The 15,764-nt window shown below is 48.6% G+C and overlaps 1 protein-coding gene across 1 annotated transcript; it reads right to left on the reverse strand.

The window, feature by feature from the left end:
* Positions 1 to 973: 973 nt before the first annotated feature.
* Positions 974 to 15,462, reverse strand: LOC116862814 (sodium/calcium exchanger 3-like). The gene is given in 7 exon segments (XM_032850231.1): positions 974 to 1,161; positions 1,163 to 1,428; positions 3,804 to 4,079; positions 5,740 to 5,839; positions 6,384 to 6,508; positions 10,447 to 10,464; positions 15,289 to 15,462. Coding segments are annotated over 7 exon segments (915 nt in total). The 5' UTR covers positions 15,308 to 15,462; the 3' UTR covers positions 974 to 1,050.
* Between the last annotated feature and the right edge of the window lie 302 nt (positions 15,463 to 15,764).

Raw genomic sequence — 15,764 nt, forward strand, 5'->3', positions numbered from 1 at the left:
GGACAGTTCTTCTGCTCCGCCTCAGATCCGAAGCCAAAGATGACTCAAGAAGCCATCTATGCCTTTTGTCTCCCCAGCCGCCCTCTGTCATCAGATCCCGTTCCTATTCCTGTCCCCCGTCTCGCAAGTGGTGGGTCTTCCTCCCGCACAAGGATGAACGTATAGACCCGGCCCCAGGGAGATGGGCAGAGTAAACTGGAAAGGGGAGGGAAGGAACCATGACTTTTTGCTTTAAACTGGATTTTGACAGAAGCATATAAAGGTCTTCCTGCCCCTGCCACAGCCCTGGCTCTTCAGTCCACCGCATGGGTGTGCAAACACACTACCACCCAAACGCCAGCCCTCGTCCACTGAGAAAGAAAGCAGATGTGGGGGGGGGGGGCAGTGCAGGACTCCCCTGGAGCCAAAAGACAGCGGTTACCGGGGGACGGGGGGGAGAGGGTGCCACTGAGCGTCCTGTCTCTGCCTGTCCCTCCCAGGGAGTTCCTCCACAGCACCTTTGTTAACTGACTTCAGAAAGAGAAGACATATGAGCAAACAATGAGCGACACCTGATGGCAAAGTGAGCACAGTAATGGCTACGATGAAGAGAGAACCGGAAAGTGGCCTGGGGGGGGGGCGCGGAGGGGGCTGGGCAATAGGACTCACTTCCACCCCCGCCAGCTGGGGGACAGTGTGGGGATGCGACCAACAGGACAGACGTGGAAGCCCTGCCCCAGGGAAGGAGAAGCAGCAAAGGGATAATCGGAGGGCGGTGGAAGGTTTGACCTCTGCTGTGGGTCAGGACACGGATGGGAAGATGGGGAGGAGGTGGATTTGTTGCTGTTGTTGGTTTGTATTGAATTAAATACTTTGTAAAGAGGGTGTTTCCTCCACTCGTTTGACTGGTTAAGACTCTGCCCTTTCAGTCCCACTGCCCGGGGGGCCTAGGTCGGGTGAGGTTCCTGGGGCCTCTGTGGGCTGCTCCCCCCCGGGCGAGGTCATGGTGGCCAAGTGCCCTTCTCTCAGGAGAAGTCCGAGGTGTGTGCAGCGGAGGCCCCGCGCCCAGGCTCAGAAGCCCTTGATGTAGCAGTAGGCCTCCAGCGTGGCAAAGAGTATGTACAGGAGCCACAGGCCCACGAAGAGCCACGTTGTGGCCAGCTTGCAGCCGCGTGGGCCCCCCCAGCTCCCCGCCCAGGTGGGGCCGCCGGCGGTACAGGAGCACACTGATGCACACGAACGCGAAGATGGTGAAGAGGGTGACCGAGAAGGCCAGCGTGCCGGCCGACACGTAGAACTCCTGTCCCTGCAGGGCCCAGTAGATGGCGGCCACGGACCAGGCCAGGCCGATGCCCAGGAAGACGTTGATGGCGTTGCTGCCCGTGACATTGCCGATGGAGGCATCAGAGTACAGATCCTGGATGGCCGCGGCTTTGCTGGCAAACATGTCTGGAAGAGGGAGAGAGGATGGGAGCTGGAGGGAGCCTGAGATGCGGAGGGCCCCCCACTGCCGCCCCGGCCCCACCATATGTCCGGAAGGCAGCTGGGGCCCCAGACCAAGCTCAGGAAGGAGAGGCAGGCTGTGTGGCCTTGGACAGGTCACCTCACTTCTCTGGGCTTTAGGTTCCTCATCCGCTGGGGTCTGAAAGATCCCTAAGGGCCTAGGTCCTGATGTTTACTGAGTGGGTTTGCTGTTCCCTTTGGATTTTTCTTTTTCTTTTTCTTCTTCTTCTTCTCCCCCCCCCCCCCCCGCCGGTAAGGGGAGTTTGCTATTTCTCCATCTGCCCAGGGAAACTTGGCCGCCTGGGAAGCTGCTGAGGGTAGATGCTGATTGTAACCATCTTGCACAATATCAGCTCACATAACAGAGTCATGGCCCCCGGGCTTGGCACTGCGTTAGGGGCTGGATTTATGCGGACAGAGACATGCCAGGGAACCATGAGGTACAGACTCAAGGAAGATGGGACTCAGTCTCTGTAGTTAGTATATGGGGCACGGGGCCCTGTGTGCTGCTTGACTTTAGATGTTGGCCTGGACTGTAGGCGTTGGGAGGACTTTCAGGGACATCTAGCTACCCTTTGGTTTCACAGGTAAGGATAATAAGGGTCAAGCAATCTACCCAAGGTTACACGGGCAGTTAACAAGACATTTGGTCCTAAAACTCTCATGGATGGGCCCTTTGCATATGATCATCCCAAAGAATTTCGGGCAAAGCCATGAAATCAGCTGAATGCACCACTGTGTAACCTTTCTCAGGCCCCTGATGCTGCCAGCTGCTCCCTGACCAAGTGCAAGGACTTGGAAGTATCCCAAGCTTGTCCTGGCTTGCCTCCTTCTTGCCAATTTTCTCGGATCTCCAAGAGAAAATCTCTTGCCTTTTCTTACCTATGACCTTGCTTTTCCCTCTCTGATCCTCTGCAATTTCTTTCCACGTGTGTCCCTTTTCCCACTGTGATAGTTCTGCTCCTTTCCCTCTGTTAGTTCCGTCCCTCAAGGCCTGGAGAACGGAGATCACAGGGCATCTCCTCCACAAAGCTTTCCATGCACCATCCGTCTAATTTCCTACCACCTGACGCATTTCCAGGAGAGCCAAGGCTCTTGCATCACTAATGTGCAAATCATCCCACTGCTCTGTGCTGGGGTTTGGGGACGAGGTTTCTCTGGAGTGTCATGTCAATTCAGTTACCCTCCAGGGAGATTTATTCTCTTAGTCCAGGAACGGTTTCCCTGGGTCCAGCCAGCAGAGTTCCGTCTGATGGGATTCGACATAACCCTCTTGGCACTTGACACTCTCTCTTCCTTGCTGTGGCAGCAGGGAGGCTCCCTGGCAGGAGTTCAGGTGCAGATGTCCTGGACGCCCAGCTGAACTCAGTCAGGAGCCTGAGCTAACATAGCCCTCTGCTCCTTGTCGTTCCAGCCCAGCTTATATAAGCCTCTCTTGGAAGCCGTCCACGAACCAGCCCAGCCCTGTCCCTCCGTCTATGCTGACACAGCACCTCTACTCTCTTGTCATTTAACTTGAACGGAAATGATTTCAATAATGGGAGTTGGGTCGTTTCTGCCGCTAGCTGCTGAACTCCACTCAGAGCGGGGAGCGCGCCTGCCCACCTTCCACGACAGCCTAGCACGAGACTGTATCGGGCTCCGTGAATATTTGCCTAATGAATGAATAAATTCAGGCTTGCTCTTGTTCATCTCTGGGTGTTTATGCGAAAAGAAAAGAACATGTAATTCATCATATGAAACGACACAAGCTCACTAAGCTTCCTCTCCTGTCCTGTCAGGAGAAGATTTGTACTCACAGGTGTCCTTCTAAGTGAGGGAGCCAAGAATTCTCGTGAAGATTTCCAGGGCAACACCTTCCAGTGGGCTAATCTTTGGTCTCAGAGGCTGCCAGAGACACGTGGGAGGAAAACTGTATCTATGGTCTTTGAATTGTGTTGTTTGTGGCCTTCATATCACGTGGAGGTTGAGAAAGTGGGCTGCTCACACGGGCAGCCGATTTAGCTCTGTGGGCCTCAGTTTCCTCATTTGTCACGTGGGGATAATAATGATCCCGATTACGTAGGGATCTGGTAAGCATTACAGAGAGAAAACATGTCAACTGTGTGGCATACACAGAGCCCGACACATCAAAAGGGTTCAAGGAATGTCTGCTCTCACTAGTACTGTTGTCAGGAATCCCTTTGACTTCCGCACACCTTCGGGGCAGAGGCTCTGTTAGCTCAGATCGGTGGTACTAAGAAGATCTTGAGGCAAAGTGGAGGGGGTCACTTGGACCCAGGAGTAACCTCTTTGCAAACCCAGGCTCCCCTCACTCTTACCTGGCACAGAGGTGCCAAATGCCACAAAGACAACAGCTGTGACTGAGTCCTTGAGGCCAATGGTGCAGCCAAAGTGGGAGGCCAGGTCCCCAATGACGGCCGTGAGCATGCCGATGATGAGAATGGACACGACGAAGCAGGCCCAGCCGTGACAGTACTCTGTGGGGGGCACGCAGGCAAACAGCACCTTCCAGAAGACGGTCAGAAAGTGCATGACGTAGTCAAAGCAGGATGGCAGCCTCTCCTCACCTGACTCATCCTCATCCTCGTCCCCTGCTGCAGACAAGATAAAACAGGCCCCCAGGAAGGGCAGCGAGGTCAGGTCCCTGTTCAGGAAAACTCAGGTCAACCCAACATGGCAAGCATTATCAGCGGGCAGGACACTCCCGCTCTCTCCTGAGCCGCCGGGGGGGCCAGGTTGCGGGTGCCTGAAAACACTGGAGAAAGGGGAGCCAGGTGGGGGTGGCCCACTGGTCAAGGTGAGTGCAGGGCAGCAGGGAGGGTGGGAGGGAGAGGACAGGGGAATAGGGAGAGAAGGGAGGAGAGAGGACAAAGGGTCGGGATGAGGGGAGATCACAGGAGGGACAAGGTGATGAGGCAGAGAGGAGGGTGGAGGAGGCTTCCTCAGTTGCCTGGGCCAAGAAAAGCAAAAGCAGCTGTATGTCCGAGCTCCTCCCTAACTTTCCTGACCCGCCTGCTGAAGTAACCTCATGGTTCCAGTTGTCATCCGTCCCCAGAGGCGCGGCTGTCATTCCAGATCATGTGGGCATACCAGAGAACCAGCGCCATCCTCCCGATATCCCCTGGGACAGAGCAGGGCTGGGCCCCATTGTCCTCGCCAGGAAACAGGGGCCAAGTGGCCCGTTTAGCGGTCCGGGAGGAGAGGATGTGCTGAGGCCCGCTGGCACCCGTTCCGGGGCAGCCTCGGTTAGATTTAACACGATCAGAGGAAGTGAGGGTTTTAACAAGCAGGAGTTAGGACACGTGAGGTCCGGTTGCAGCTTTGCCAGGAAGAGGATCTGTAAGCTGGGGAAAATCACCTCTTATTTCTAACCCTCAGTTCCTTTGTTCGAGAAAGGAGGGGGTTTGATGATATGGCCTATATTCTGTTTATTGTCCCCTTAGGGGCAAAGTAAGGTCATCAGAGGGTGTCCTGGGGAGATCTGAGGAGGGCCACGTGAGATGTGGGGGAGCAGCGGCTGAAGACACCCTCTCTTCCTGGCGGTCCTTCTGCTCTGGCTCCTGGGCCTCAGGGATGTGACCCTGTGGGTTGCTATGACAACGAAGCCTCATGAAAGCAGACAAGGCCAGTGGAACTGGGCAGAACGAGGAGGGTGCCGTGGTGCCAAGAGGCACTGTGGGTGGTGATGGAGACATCTTGTCTGGGGCCCTGGCTGTGCTCTGGGCCACCACTGAGGGAGCCTGACAGTGAATGGCCAAGGAGAGGTCTGGAATCATCCAGAGTGGAGGTTTGCCAGTGTCAATGCAGGGAATTTACAAACTCTGGACCCCCACATCTCTAATCAGAGTAGTCCTCCAGTTAACAGAAAAGGAGGACCAAAATAATGAGAGGAAGGAATGATGGAAACCAGAATTTAATGAGTTCTGTTTGGCACCGGACTCTCTCATTCAGCTTTGCTGAAAAAGGTCGAAATGATTCCCTTTTTGAATGAGGAAATTGAGGTGGAGGGAAGGTAACTTGTCCCACGTCACACAGCAGAGCCAGGATCTAAAACCAGCAGGTAGCCAGGCTCTCCCAGCTACCCCATGATTCTTCTCCGAAGTGACCTGGTAAAACAAGCCAACAGCAAGGACTAGATCTGGGATGCAGGGGCCTTCCCAGAAATCGGTAGCTGCGGATGGGGCTGTGTTCGCCCTTCTCTGGAGTTGCCTGTTCCTCTCAGCAAGGCTGGTGCCCATCTTGAGACCCTCTTACCTGCACTGACAGTGATGGCCTCCATGAACTGGTCCCTCCAGGAATGGGTCCCCACAACCATGGCCAGGTTTGTCTTCTTGATCAGTTTGTCCACCGTATTCTGTCGGGGAGATAAAAACTCAAAATCATGAAGTTAGAATGCTCAGAACTGTGGAGGAGTCTGATGCTTCAAGGGGATGAAAGATGTCTTGCATTCTGGGCATATATCCACATGGGTTCTGGGAGTAATGGCCTTGCATGGTATCTTCTGGGTCAGTCTTTCTATTTCTCTTTTCTTTGGTTGTGATGGCAGATATTGGATACTTAGAGCTATACAATAAAGCATAATGGTATTGATACCAATAAATGTTGCCCCAAGTAGTAAATTTTAGAATTTTTGTTTTTAAAATTCAGTTGAACAATAGAAATAATACATACAGGGGCTTTATAGCCCTTTTATTCCATTTGTTGTGTTTCCTCCCAATATTCCTAGGATCTAAATGGCCAGGGCTATTCGTTCCAGGTTACACATGGGGACATTGACACTGGGTGAGTAGGTGATTTGTTCAGTTTCAACTTCATTATTGAGTGGTGAAATCGGAACAAAACTTCTACCTCCCACCGCATTACTCTATTATTCAATTAGATCTCACTTATGGCCTGACCTTGAACTCAAAGGATTCTTCAATGATGACCTCTAGTTTGGGGTGTTCGCCCAGTACTGGCTTTCCCATTTCTGCTATCCTCTTGGCCTCCTCCTCCTCCACAGTCAGCTTTCTGTCTGTCACCTCTGCAACAAAACAAAATCAGACTAGCTTTAGCACATTCTGCACTTCCTAGGGATCTAGAGCTCAGAGCATCAGGCACGAGCAGTGGGCACACAGCAAGCTCTTCTCAAGAGTAGGGACTTCGGGTACTTTTTAGTGTCTCTTTCTATAACATGCTGAACATTTTATGACCGTCAGACCATGAGAGGGTCCCCTGCAGTCCTGGGATAAGTATTCCTATTTCCATCTTATAACTGAGTGTGCAACCTGACCCAGAGACCTTCCACGAAATAGCACCTAGTGAAATTCCCAAGTCATCTGGTGAGATATTGGAGAGCTGGGAACAAAAGCATTTGCCAATTTGAATTGTTAGGCCTGACTGTTCAACTACTTGATATAAAAGTCCTTGGAGGCCAGAACCACATGTTAATCCAAAGGGTATGTCTACTGGTTCCCGTTAACATCTGTTTCCAACGACGTTGGGACTGTGCCCTCTGTAGAGGAGAAAGCAGGAATATCTACACTCCGTACAAGTGAATGTTGTCCTCACAGTGAGAAACTTGGAAGAGTTCCTGAAAGATTTCCTGATTATCCAATGAAAGGTCCCCAGGAATTCTGTAGGAGCCAGGTGTATTTCTTCTGGAACAGAAATACTTGTTCTTCCTTTACTTTTTTTTGAGGCATTCCCTGTGTCCCCCAGCATCTTGACTCATTTACCAGAGGTCCCTTCTCATGCTGAATGGTGCGAAAAATGTTCCACTTCAGCTGGTGAGTCCATTTTAAGACCACTTCACCACGAAGACATGTTTTCTGGATTAGAGTGAAATAGAGATTGAATCTTTTTATTCCCCTTTGATTAGAAAATTGCTCTTGGCAGCCTGTTTCTTTCAGAGATCATTTAAACATCTTTCCTTCCAAGCCCACATTTTTATATGCAATTAATTCTTTTATTGAGTTCCTTAATTGCTTTCATTCCACACAGTGAATCTCCTATGGGAATCCTTTAGTCCTTGGATAATCTCAAAGACAAAGTGGGTCAGTGGCCAAGGAGGTCTTCTTTTCTCTCTAACCTGGGGATTGGTGAAATGTAGGGATAGGTAAGGCTTGAGCCCTTGAAGTTGCAAGGAAAGGAATTCACTGGAAAGACAATAAGCCAAGAGTGTAAGTTACCAGAGAGGCTGCTTTATAGGAGAATTTTCTTAGTTGTCCTGAATGAAGATGGGAAGAAAGTATGCACTGGGTTCCTGAGCTGGCCGCTCCACTGAGTGCTTCTGGCCCCAAACACAGAAGGCAATCCCAAAATGTTTGGGAGCTGTCCGTGGTGCTGTCCTCCTGTAGCGTTGGTGAAGACTTTCAGAAGGAATTACTTCTTAAGGATCAATGTCCTATTTCTAAGTAAGCAGACACCCTCTAGCAGTCTAACTTTATTCAATCCATTGATTCAGAGTCTTTTATTAGTTAATTATGAAGGTAAATCTGGGTATACCTAGGGTTCTGGCTATGAAGTCAGTGATCCTAGAAGCCAGGTTGCAGGCTACTGTGAGAAAAAGCCTTTAGAAAGAGACTTATAGATTCCTTAAAAACAAGAGTACTTTTTTTCCCTCTACTTGTAGGTTTTGGCACCATATCACAATGGCTATCCTAGCAGTGACAGTATTATTCTACTTTATTCTACTCCTCCCTCCCCGATGCCCCCATGTCATACTTTACATGTGCCTCAAGAACTCTATACCAATATAATGAGCTCTCCAGTGACATATAAATGTACCTGTCTAACCCCTTGTCTAGCTATCAATCTGGCACTATATCCATCTGGCAGGATATTGATCTACCTACTGACCTGTCCACCCCTGTGGTGACATTCAGTTTTTCCATCTAGCTTTTTGCCAAAATCTCTCTGACAAATACCAATCCTCTATCTTTGGATCTCCCACAGCCCCACAGAGGAACTCCATATATATCAGTTAAGTGACTGATTCACATGCCTTTAAATCAACTCTGATTTAGTGTCTTGGTTTGATAGTAATTCTATTTCTGTAATGATCATTCCTTTACATTCAAACTACTTTCTTGAGAAAGTGACAAGTCTTCCATTTAAAAGACCATAATGACTGTGATAGCTTGTTTATGTAACTCCTCAGAATCTCAAGTGAAGGTGGGTGGGTAGGATAGGTGATTTTGATATTTGGACTGACTGAATAAACTCTCAGATCGCAGGAAAGGGGGGAGGGGAGGGAGGGAGAGAGAAAGAGAGAGAATATGAATAGGATGAAAGATTGAGCAAATATTGGAAGAACAAAGAGCTTGCCAGGCCAGACAAGAATAGATTGCTCTCAATGCTCTACAGGTATCCTCAGAAAGAAATGGGGCGATGCAGCTAGTGCGCTCATTTCGAGGTCCCTGAGCTTGGTGGTATAGCTCAGAATGAACGTATTTACTCTGTCTTTCACCACCAGACATTGTTAATCATGTTTGCCTGTCCACCCAGGAAAATTAAGACAAGAACATGAGATTTCCAGTGAGTTTTAAGTCTAACCATGGGCTCCTAGATTAAAAGTTTACAGACTGAAAGATCTAGAAAGTGATACCTGCTTTTCTTATTTTAGCTTCTATTGGTATTTTTGCAAATATGTTCAAAGTACAAGAAAGCCTAAATTAAGTCACCAGTCTTCGTTGTGTGTCTATGTGTGTGGGAGGTGGTGGGGGTGGGTGGAAGCAAGAGTTGGAACAAAGAAGCCCAAATCTTCTCAGGCAAGAAAGTTACTGGAGAAGGAACTCCCAATGCTATGACATTAATTCCTTGAGGGAATAGTGGAATATATGGGGTCAGAGGTAGTTCTTATCCTGTTGGTATAAAGAGGAAGCAAATGGCCAAGGAAGCAGGAGTCCCCCCCTTTTTTTTCCCAGGAAAAAAAAAAAGGTTTGCCTATGTTTATTATTGTTATTGTTTAAAGCCTCCAAGGAGGTCAATGTTCTTTATATATTACCCTTCTCAATACCCGGTGCAGCCTATTCTTAATTTTGAATACGAGTGAATTCTGTAAGATGTTTTGCCTCTCAATTGCTCTTAAATTTTTTTTATATCTTCAAAGAACTGATGAATTTAAAGTGTGATTTTAACTTATATTGAGACATCTTGCATAGCTCACTCTGCCTGCACTGAGAGTTACAGAATTGCAGATATGCTGGAAATGCTTTCCTATCTGTTCACGAAGTTGGATGTCATTTATGATTTCATTACACCCAAGCAAGCATACTCTCAAAGAAGGTATTCATCCTACAACAGAACCTAGATTCTGCATGAGAATGTGTCCAAAATAAATTCCCCCAAATTTCTATTTCCAGCCAGATAATTGTTCCCACCACCCATAATATCCTAATTCTTCTTCATGTTCATGGCACATGTGACTTCAAGGGTCAATGACAAATGAACCAAAGTTCTAGCAATTTAGGTCTCAGCTGTAATGAGATGGAAGATCTCCAGGATCAGTAAAATTCCAGATTCTTTAAAAATTGCTTTTCACCTTCTCACAGCAGCTCCTGATTATTTTCCCCTGGTTCCCTCAAGATCAAAGTATTTGCTTTCAAATCCCATCACGATCCCATTAGGAGCTTCAGCCCTGACTCTCACCCTCTCTTGCCCTACAACATGAAATGACAGATGAACTAAGACGCTGGAGAAGTCTATGACCCACTGTCTGTTTGTAAGTTTCAACTCTCTTCCTGGTCCCAGAGAGGACCGGTTCTGCCTTTACCCACATCTGCTGACAGAAGTGATGCTCAAAGAATTCTACTTCCTCACAATTACTTCAAGTGGGGAAATAAAGCTCTCAGTCCTTAGGAGAACTTGTCAGGTTACCTGGAGCCCGCAGTTCCTATTAAATAAATCAAAGGACATTGGTCTTAAACTAAATAATGGCACTGGCAAGAAGCAAGAAAGAGGGGGCAAGACACCTCTTACCTGGAGACAACAGGAGCGCTGTTCGCAAATGGATACCAGACAAGGGGAAGAAAGAAAAGGAAAGAGCATTAAGGTCCCATCTTGAAAGTATCCCCAGGCTTTGTGGTTGCAGCAGGGTAAGGAAGGCAGTGAGCTTAGTGGGTGAGAGCCCTGCAGCGACATGCAAAGGGCAGCATTTGGAGCATGTGCAACCACAGCAGCAGCAAGAGGTGTAAGCCACTGGAGGGACTGCTGAGCGCCAGAGCCCTGACTTTCCCCACACATTTCCTACAGCTCTGGGCACAAGGGGAAAAGGAAGGAGGATGGGGAATTCAGGTGAGTGGAGCAGAGACAGAGTTGGTCATTCGTGTTGTTCTAAGAAATCAGGTTATCGTATCTATTCTGTAAAAGAATGAGGATCTAATTACCATGAAAACGGTATAGTGTAGCTGGCTTATCAGTGGGGCACATGGCCCTAGGGTTTCAAGGTCCTGAGCAGTGGTCTACAAGAGTGGAACAGTGCTCAGTCCTGTGTCTTCTAGTCCTAACTTTATAACCAGATCGAGCTTAGCTTCCCAGTGCCCATGCCACTCCCATGGCCACAAATAGCTTCCTAGCTACCACACTGGCCAGAACTTGGAGTTCCCCTCAAAGGAGGACCTCATGAAAAGGTAATTTCTGCAAAACGTCTTCTCTGAATGGTTTATCTTTTTAGAGATACAGCCTGGAGATTAGGGTAATACCATTTGGTATTACCTGTGGCAGGCAAAGTCACAGCAACTAGTAGGTGTTTGGTAGAGATATCTTTTCTTGCCACCTAGTTTGGCAATTGTATTTTTTATAGATTCTGTGGTGCTGCGCCTGGCAGAGTGGTGTCTTTATTCCAGAAAGGACAGGCTAAATAGGGTCCAGGTATCCTGGACCAGAGAAACTGTTATACAGAAAGCTGTTTGTAGGTGGGACTGGGAAGCTGAGTTAGATGTACCTAACACAGGGCATCCCTAGCTCCCAAATTTGTACTTATGCTAAAAAAATTCTTCTGACATACCACATTTCCCTCTCAATGGTGTCTCAGTACAGCCCCACACTCCCTGGCTCTTGTCATATAGAAGTCTGGGAACATCCCACTACATACTCGTGGTACGGCTGGTGACTGATGGTGCTGGGGAAGGAGCGGGGGTGGTGTCTGTGAATTGTTTCTTCTAAAAATCTCTAGGAAGGCAGCTCCGGCCAACGATCCATCATTTCACAGTCACAACCACTGAAGACACTTGTGGATTGAGAATTTTTATGTATATGAGCAGAGTGAACAGCAGTTGACTTTTTCTGGTTCCTCGAGGCCATATGGAATTCCAAGGGGGGTAAGTGAGTGACTCTCTTTGCTACATTGAGATGGATAGATAGACAGATAGCAAGAGAGCTTGTTCATTCTGCTCCTTTTATGGAGCTGCATGGAAGCAGAGCCCTTCCTGGCCCCCCAGGCTCCAGGGGAAACCAGAAACCCAAATACATCAGTGAACCCAGGTAGGCCAGACAAGAGGAAGCTCTTCCAGAAAGGTCCCTCCTGGCCTGGTTTTCACTCAGAAGTCCCTCCCAAGCAGAGGGCTTGCAGTCAGCCGGAAATGGTCCTATTCTCTGGTCATTGTCTACATGAATTTGAGACTTTCCACTTAGCAGTTACAGATGGGTCAGCGAGACCCAGATAGGCCAGTTCTGAGTGACATAACACCTCCAGGCTGTTTTTCCTGCTGCTGTTGATGAGAGAATCTGCAGCTGAACTTTCCCCTGTATTGATCCCCAGGGTCAGGTGAGCATCATTTATCCCTGCTTGGACACCCCAGGGACATACAGGAAATAGCATAGCTCTGTGAGTAATTGGAAGCATCTGGGCAGCTTGTCAGGGGAAGCCCACTGATGTGGTAAGAGGGGGCACAGACAGGCCCCATGACTGGGGGAGAATGCTTTCCTTTCCACATGAGGCTCCCAGTGTCCAGGCCCAACAGCCTTGACCATGCTGCTTGGCGTTGCCCTCCGATGTCTACTTCTAGATTCTGGCACTTACTCTAAGCCACGACAACCATGTTTCCTATTCATCCTCCCTTTTCCCTCCTCTAGCTTATCCGGAGCATTTAATCTCACCTCTAAAGTCTGTTTTGTCTGCCAAGAATAGAATCTGCTATTTCAAATGTAGTGCTTTTTTTTTTTTTTTTTCCTTCGGTAACTCAATTGTCATTTTGATCATGCAAAGTCTAGGCTGTTCTGAATGCCTAAGACTCCCCCATGCAGCAGTGGTCATGAAAAGCTTTCTACTGTACAGTTTCTCACTCTTAGAACAGCAGGGAATTCTGAAAATCAGGATGGGTTTTCATGTGATTCTGAGTCTAGACAATCCAGTTGTATGACCTTTCACCTAATGGTCTAATGCCAAAATATGGGAAGATGTGAAGACACTGAAAATAGACAATAGGCCAGGAGGTCGGGAAATGCACATATTTCCTATTGGCACCTTCGATCTTGGCATCTTGGTCACTGGGAAGACCTGGAGGGTCCTTGCCTTCTCACCTACTCACTCCCTGGGACTAGGCTCCACTAGGACTCTGCTGACATCTCCTTGGACAAAGAGTCCAGGGCAAAAAAAGAGGGGTGTCCTCAAATGGGGAGTAGCCAAAGGCATTTGCATTTGGCCAAGTCTCTTGAAGACAGCAAGGTGTATCTTAGGTCCCTCCCTGTCCTGCTGTTGATCAGGGTTTATTGGGGAGGCAGAAAAGAAGAGGGAGGCCTCTTTACTGGTGGAATAAAATCACGGATAGACTTTCAACCCATTCGTTTTGTCTGGAGCCACTGCCTGCTTTCCAGCTACCCTGAATGATCTCTTGCGCTGCTTTCATTTGCACCTACATAACAGACTATAGAAATTGATAAATCTAGTTTACAATGGCCTTAGGTGTCTGCTGCATCCAACCAATCATGAGGCGGTGAAGTAGATGCACAAGGGAAGTCGGAATGAGGTAGGGCAGGTGTTGAGACAATTTCTGAGAATGTTCTCAGTGGTAGCAACTGGCGGACTGGCAATCTAAACAATGGAACTAGAGATTTTCTCCCCTCGCTCACACTCTGGCAGTCAGAATTATGGCGACATCCTATCAGGTGGCAAGGAGAGGATGAGTAATGGAAGATGGAGAGGGCTTTTGCCCCTAGGACACTAGGCATACCCAAACCTAGGTAGACACAGAACTGGTCAGATCTGCAGAGAGTCCCCAGAAGACAGTGAGAACTGATCAATCCTGTCGATAAGGCTTTAGGAGTATAGTTGCTGAATCCCTTAGATCTGTCCTTTAAGGAAAGGCTTTATGCTGCTCTTTGTCATGTGAATATGGAGTAGTTGCAGAATAATCTCCCTTTTTTGACAAACAACTGGGTCTCACTGTTCCATCCTCCATGAGGCTCCCAGAAGCATCTCTCTCCTGAAAGGGAGTGTGAATGTCCTTCTCTTGGTACCTCCCAAGAGCACCCTTCTCCAATCCCACATATGCTCTCCAGCACTTTCGAAGTAGTGGTTTCCAATCATTTTTCTTCAAGGGAAGAAATCTTTCCTTATATCTTCCTTGGCTGCAACATAATCAGTTCCTTAGGAATGGAACCCTAGCAGGTATTCCAAGATGCATGTCTTGAGGAAGGGAGGAGATGGGGCCACTCCTCTGGTGGGAGATGAGGGTTATCTTGGGATCTGGGTGATAAGCCTATTTGCAGATGCCCAGCCAGGCAGGCTTCGGTGAACTGTGTTATTTCTCAGGGATCAAAACCCACTACACCATTTAGAGGCCCTTCTCCTATTGGAAAACCCATAAGTCAATACTCTGGGCCCACCCAGTGTTAGTCCTTTTCCAGGGCCCTCTGGCTGGGGAGATTCCCATACCTGGAGTTATTGCCTTCTTTTTGCAGACTCTCAATTTTCTGCTTTAGGGATTGCATGGTCCTAAAGCAGCCTGAATAAAGGTAGAATGAGATGGGCTGGATGTCAAGGGGGAGGGAGAATAGTTCAGGACTCCAGAGCATATGAAAACTTCCGAAGCCAGCTCTGTCTCAGAGAGGTCTCAGAAGCTATGGCCTCTGACACCTGGCACACCTCTTCATACCATGGTCTCCCCAGCTGTGAAATAGTCAGATAAAACACTTACCTCCATGAAGGGCAGAGGGGCCTATGAACCACTCTGCAAGGGAATAACCCGCCACGCACTCAAGGAAGGTTGGGGAATGCAGCAGGAAACTGTCAAAGCATCATTGCAACACGGGCCCCGGCCCCCATCCCAGACTCTTCCCCCCAATTCAATCCAGGCTCAAGGGTGAAGGGTGGGAGGGCAAGAAGGCAGGAAAGGGCACAGACATGCATGGCATCACATTCCTTTCTTTTTCTTCTCCTCCCCACCCACCAAGGAGTTTCCACAGTTACACCTTCCATGGATGTGTGGGGGCTGTGGGGGAGAGTGCCAGGGACAGTGGTGATCAGATCTCTGGAGCACGGGGCGGGAGGAGGTAACTCGGTAGGGTAATGAGAAGTTGAGGCTGCAGCGCTGTCCAGAAGGTGGGAAAGGAGGACTGGGGAATCAGCTAAGGCTAAGAAGGCAGAGATGACACCGAAACAGGGTGAGAGCGAGAATACAGGAGGGAAAAGAATAAAAAAGTCCGTTGGTCAAAAAGAGGAAAAAGGAAAAGGGAAGAAAATGGTGAGGGGTGGGGGCAGGGAGGAAAAAAAACAGAGTTGCTTTTTTTGTGGCTGTTGCTTTTCAGTTTCAATTTTTTCTCGTTTTTTTTGGATGTTGTTGATTTTTTTTTTTTTTTTTTTTTTTTTAAAGAATCTCACACCTGATATTCCACGTTCCATCCATTTCGGTTCACCAAGGACAATGAAGAAATTCTCTTGCCTTTCGTATTCCTCCTCATCTACTATTTTAACCCTTATGGTTTTCCTGTAGGGACAACAAGAGAGAGAGGGTGTCGACTGGGTCGGTAGATTGGTTGGTCATTTGGAGCACAGCCTTTAAAATCATTCCCCATCACTCCTGGCGCATGCAGCCCAGTCCCGCTGTGGCGGCATCCAGTAGGACTACAGTGGATTGTATTTTTCTCATATAAAAAAACGGTCTCAGCTTTTCTTGTCTCCTTGGTCGTAGTTTGCTTATGGGTGTGAAGGAAAGGGAGCCGGGAGGCAAGGAAAAGTGGGCAAAGGAAGGGTTCCAGGAGGACAGGAGGGAAAGGGGAAGGGCAAGGGGGAGTGCTGGTGGGGGGGTCAGTTTAGATCCTGCTGATGGTTAGTAAGAAGTCAGCTGGGCAGCACATTC

The sequence above is a fragment of the Lontra canadensis genome, unplaced genomic scaffold (assembly GCF_010015895.1).
Source record: "Lontra canadensis isolate GAN:19392208 unplaced genomic scaffold, GSC_riverotter_1.0 scaffold342, whole genome shotgun sequence".
NCBI classification, from domain to species: Eukaryota; Metazoa; Chordata; class Mammalia; order Carnivora; family Mustelidae; genus Lontra; species Lontra canadensis.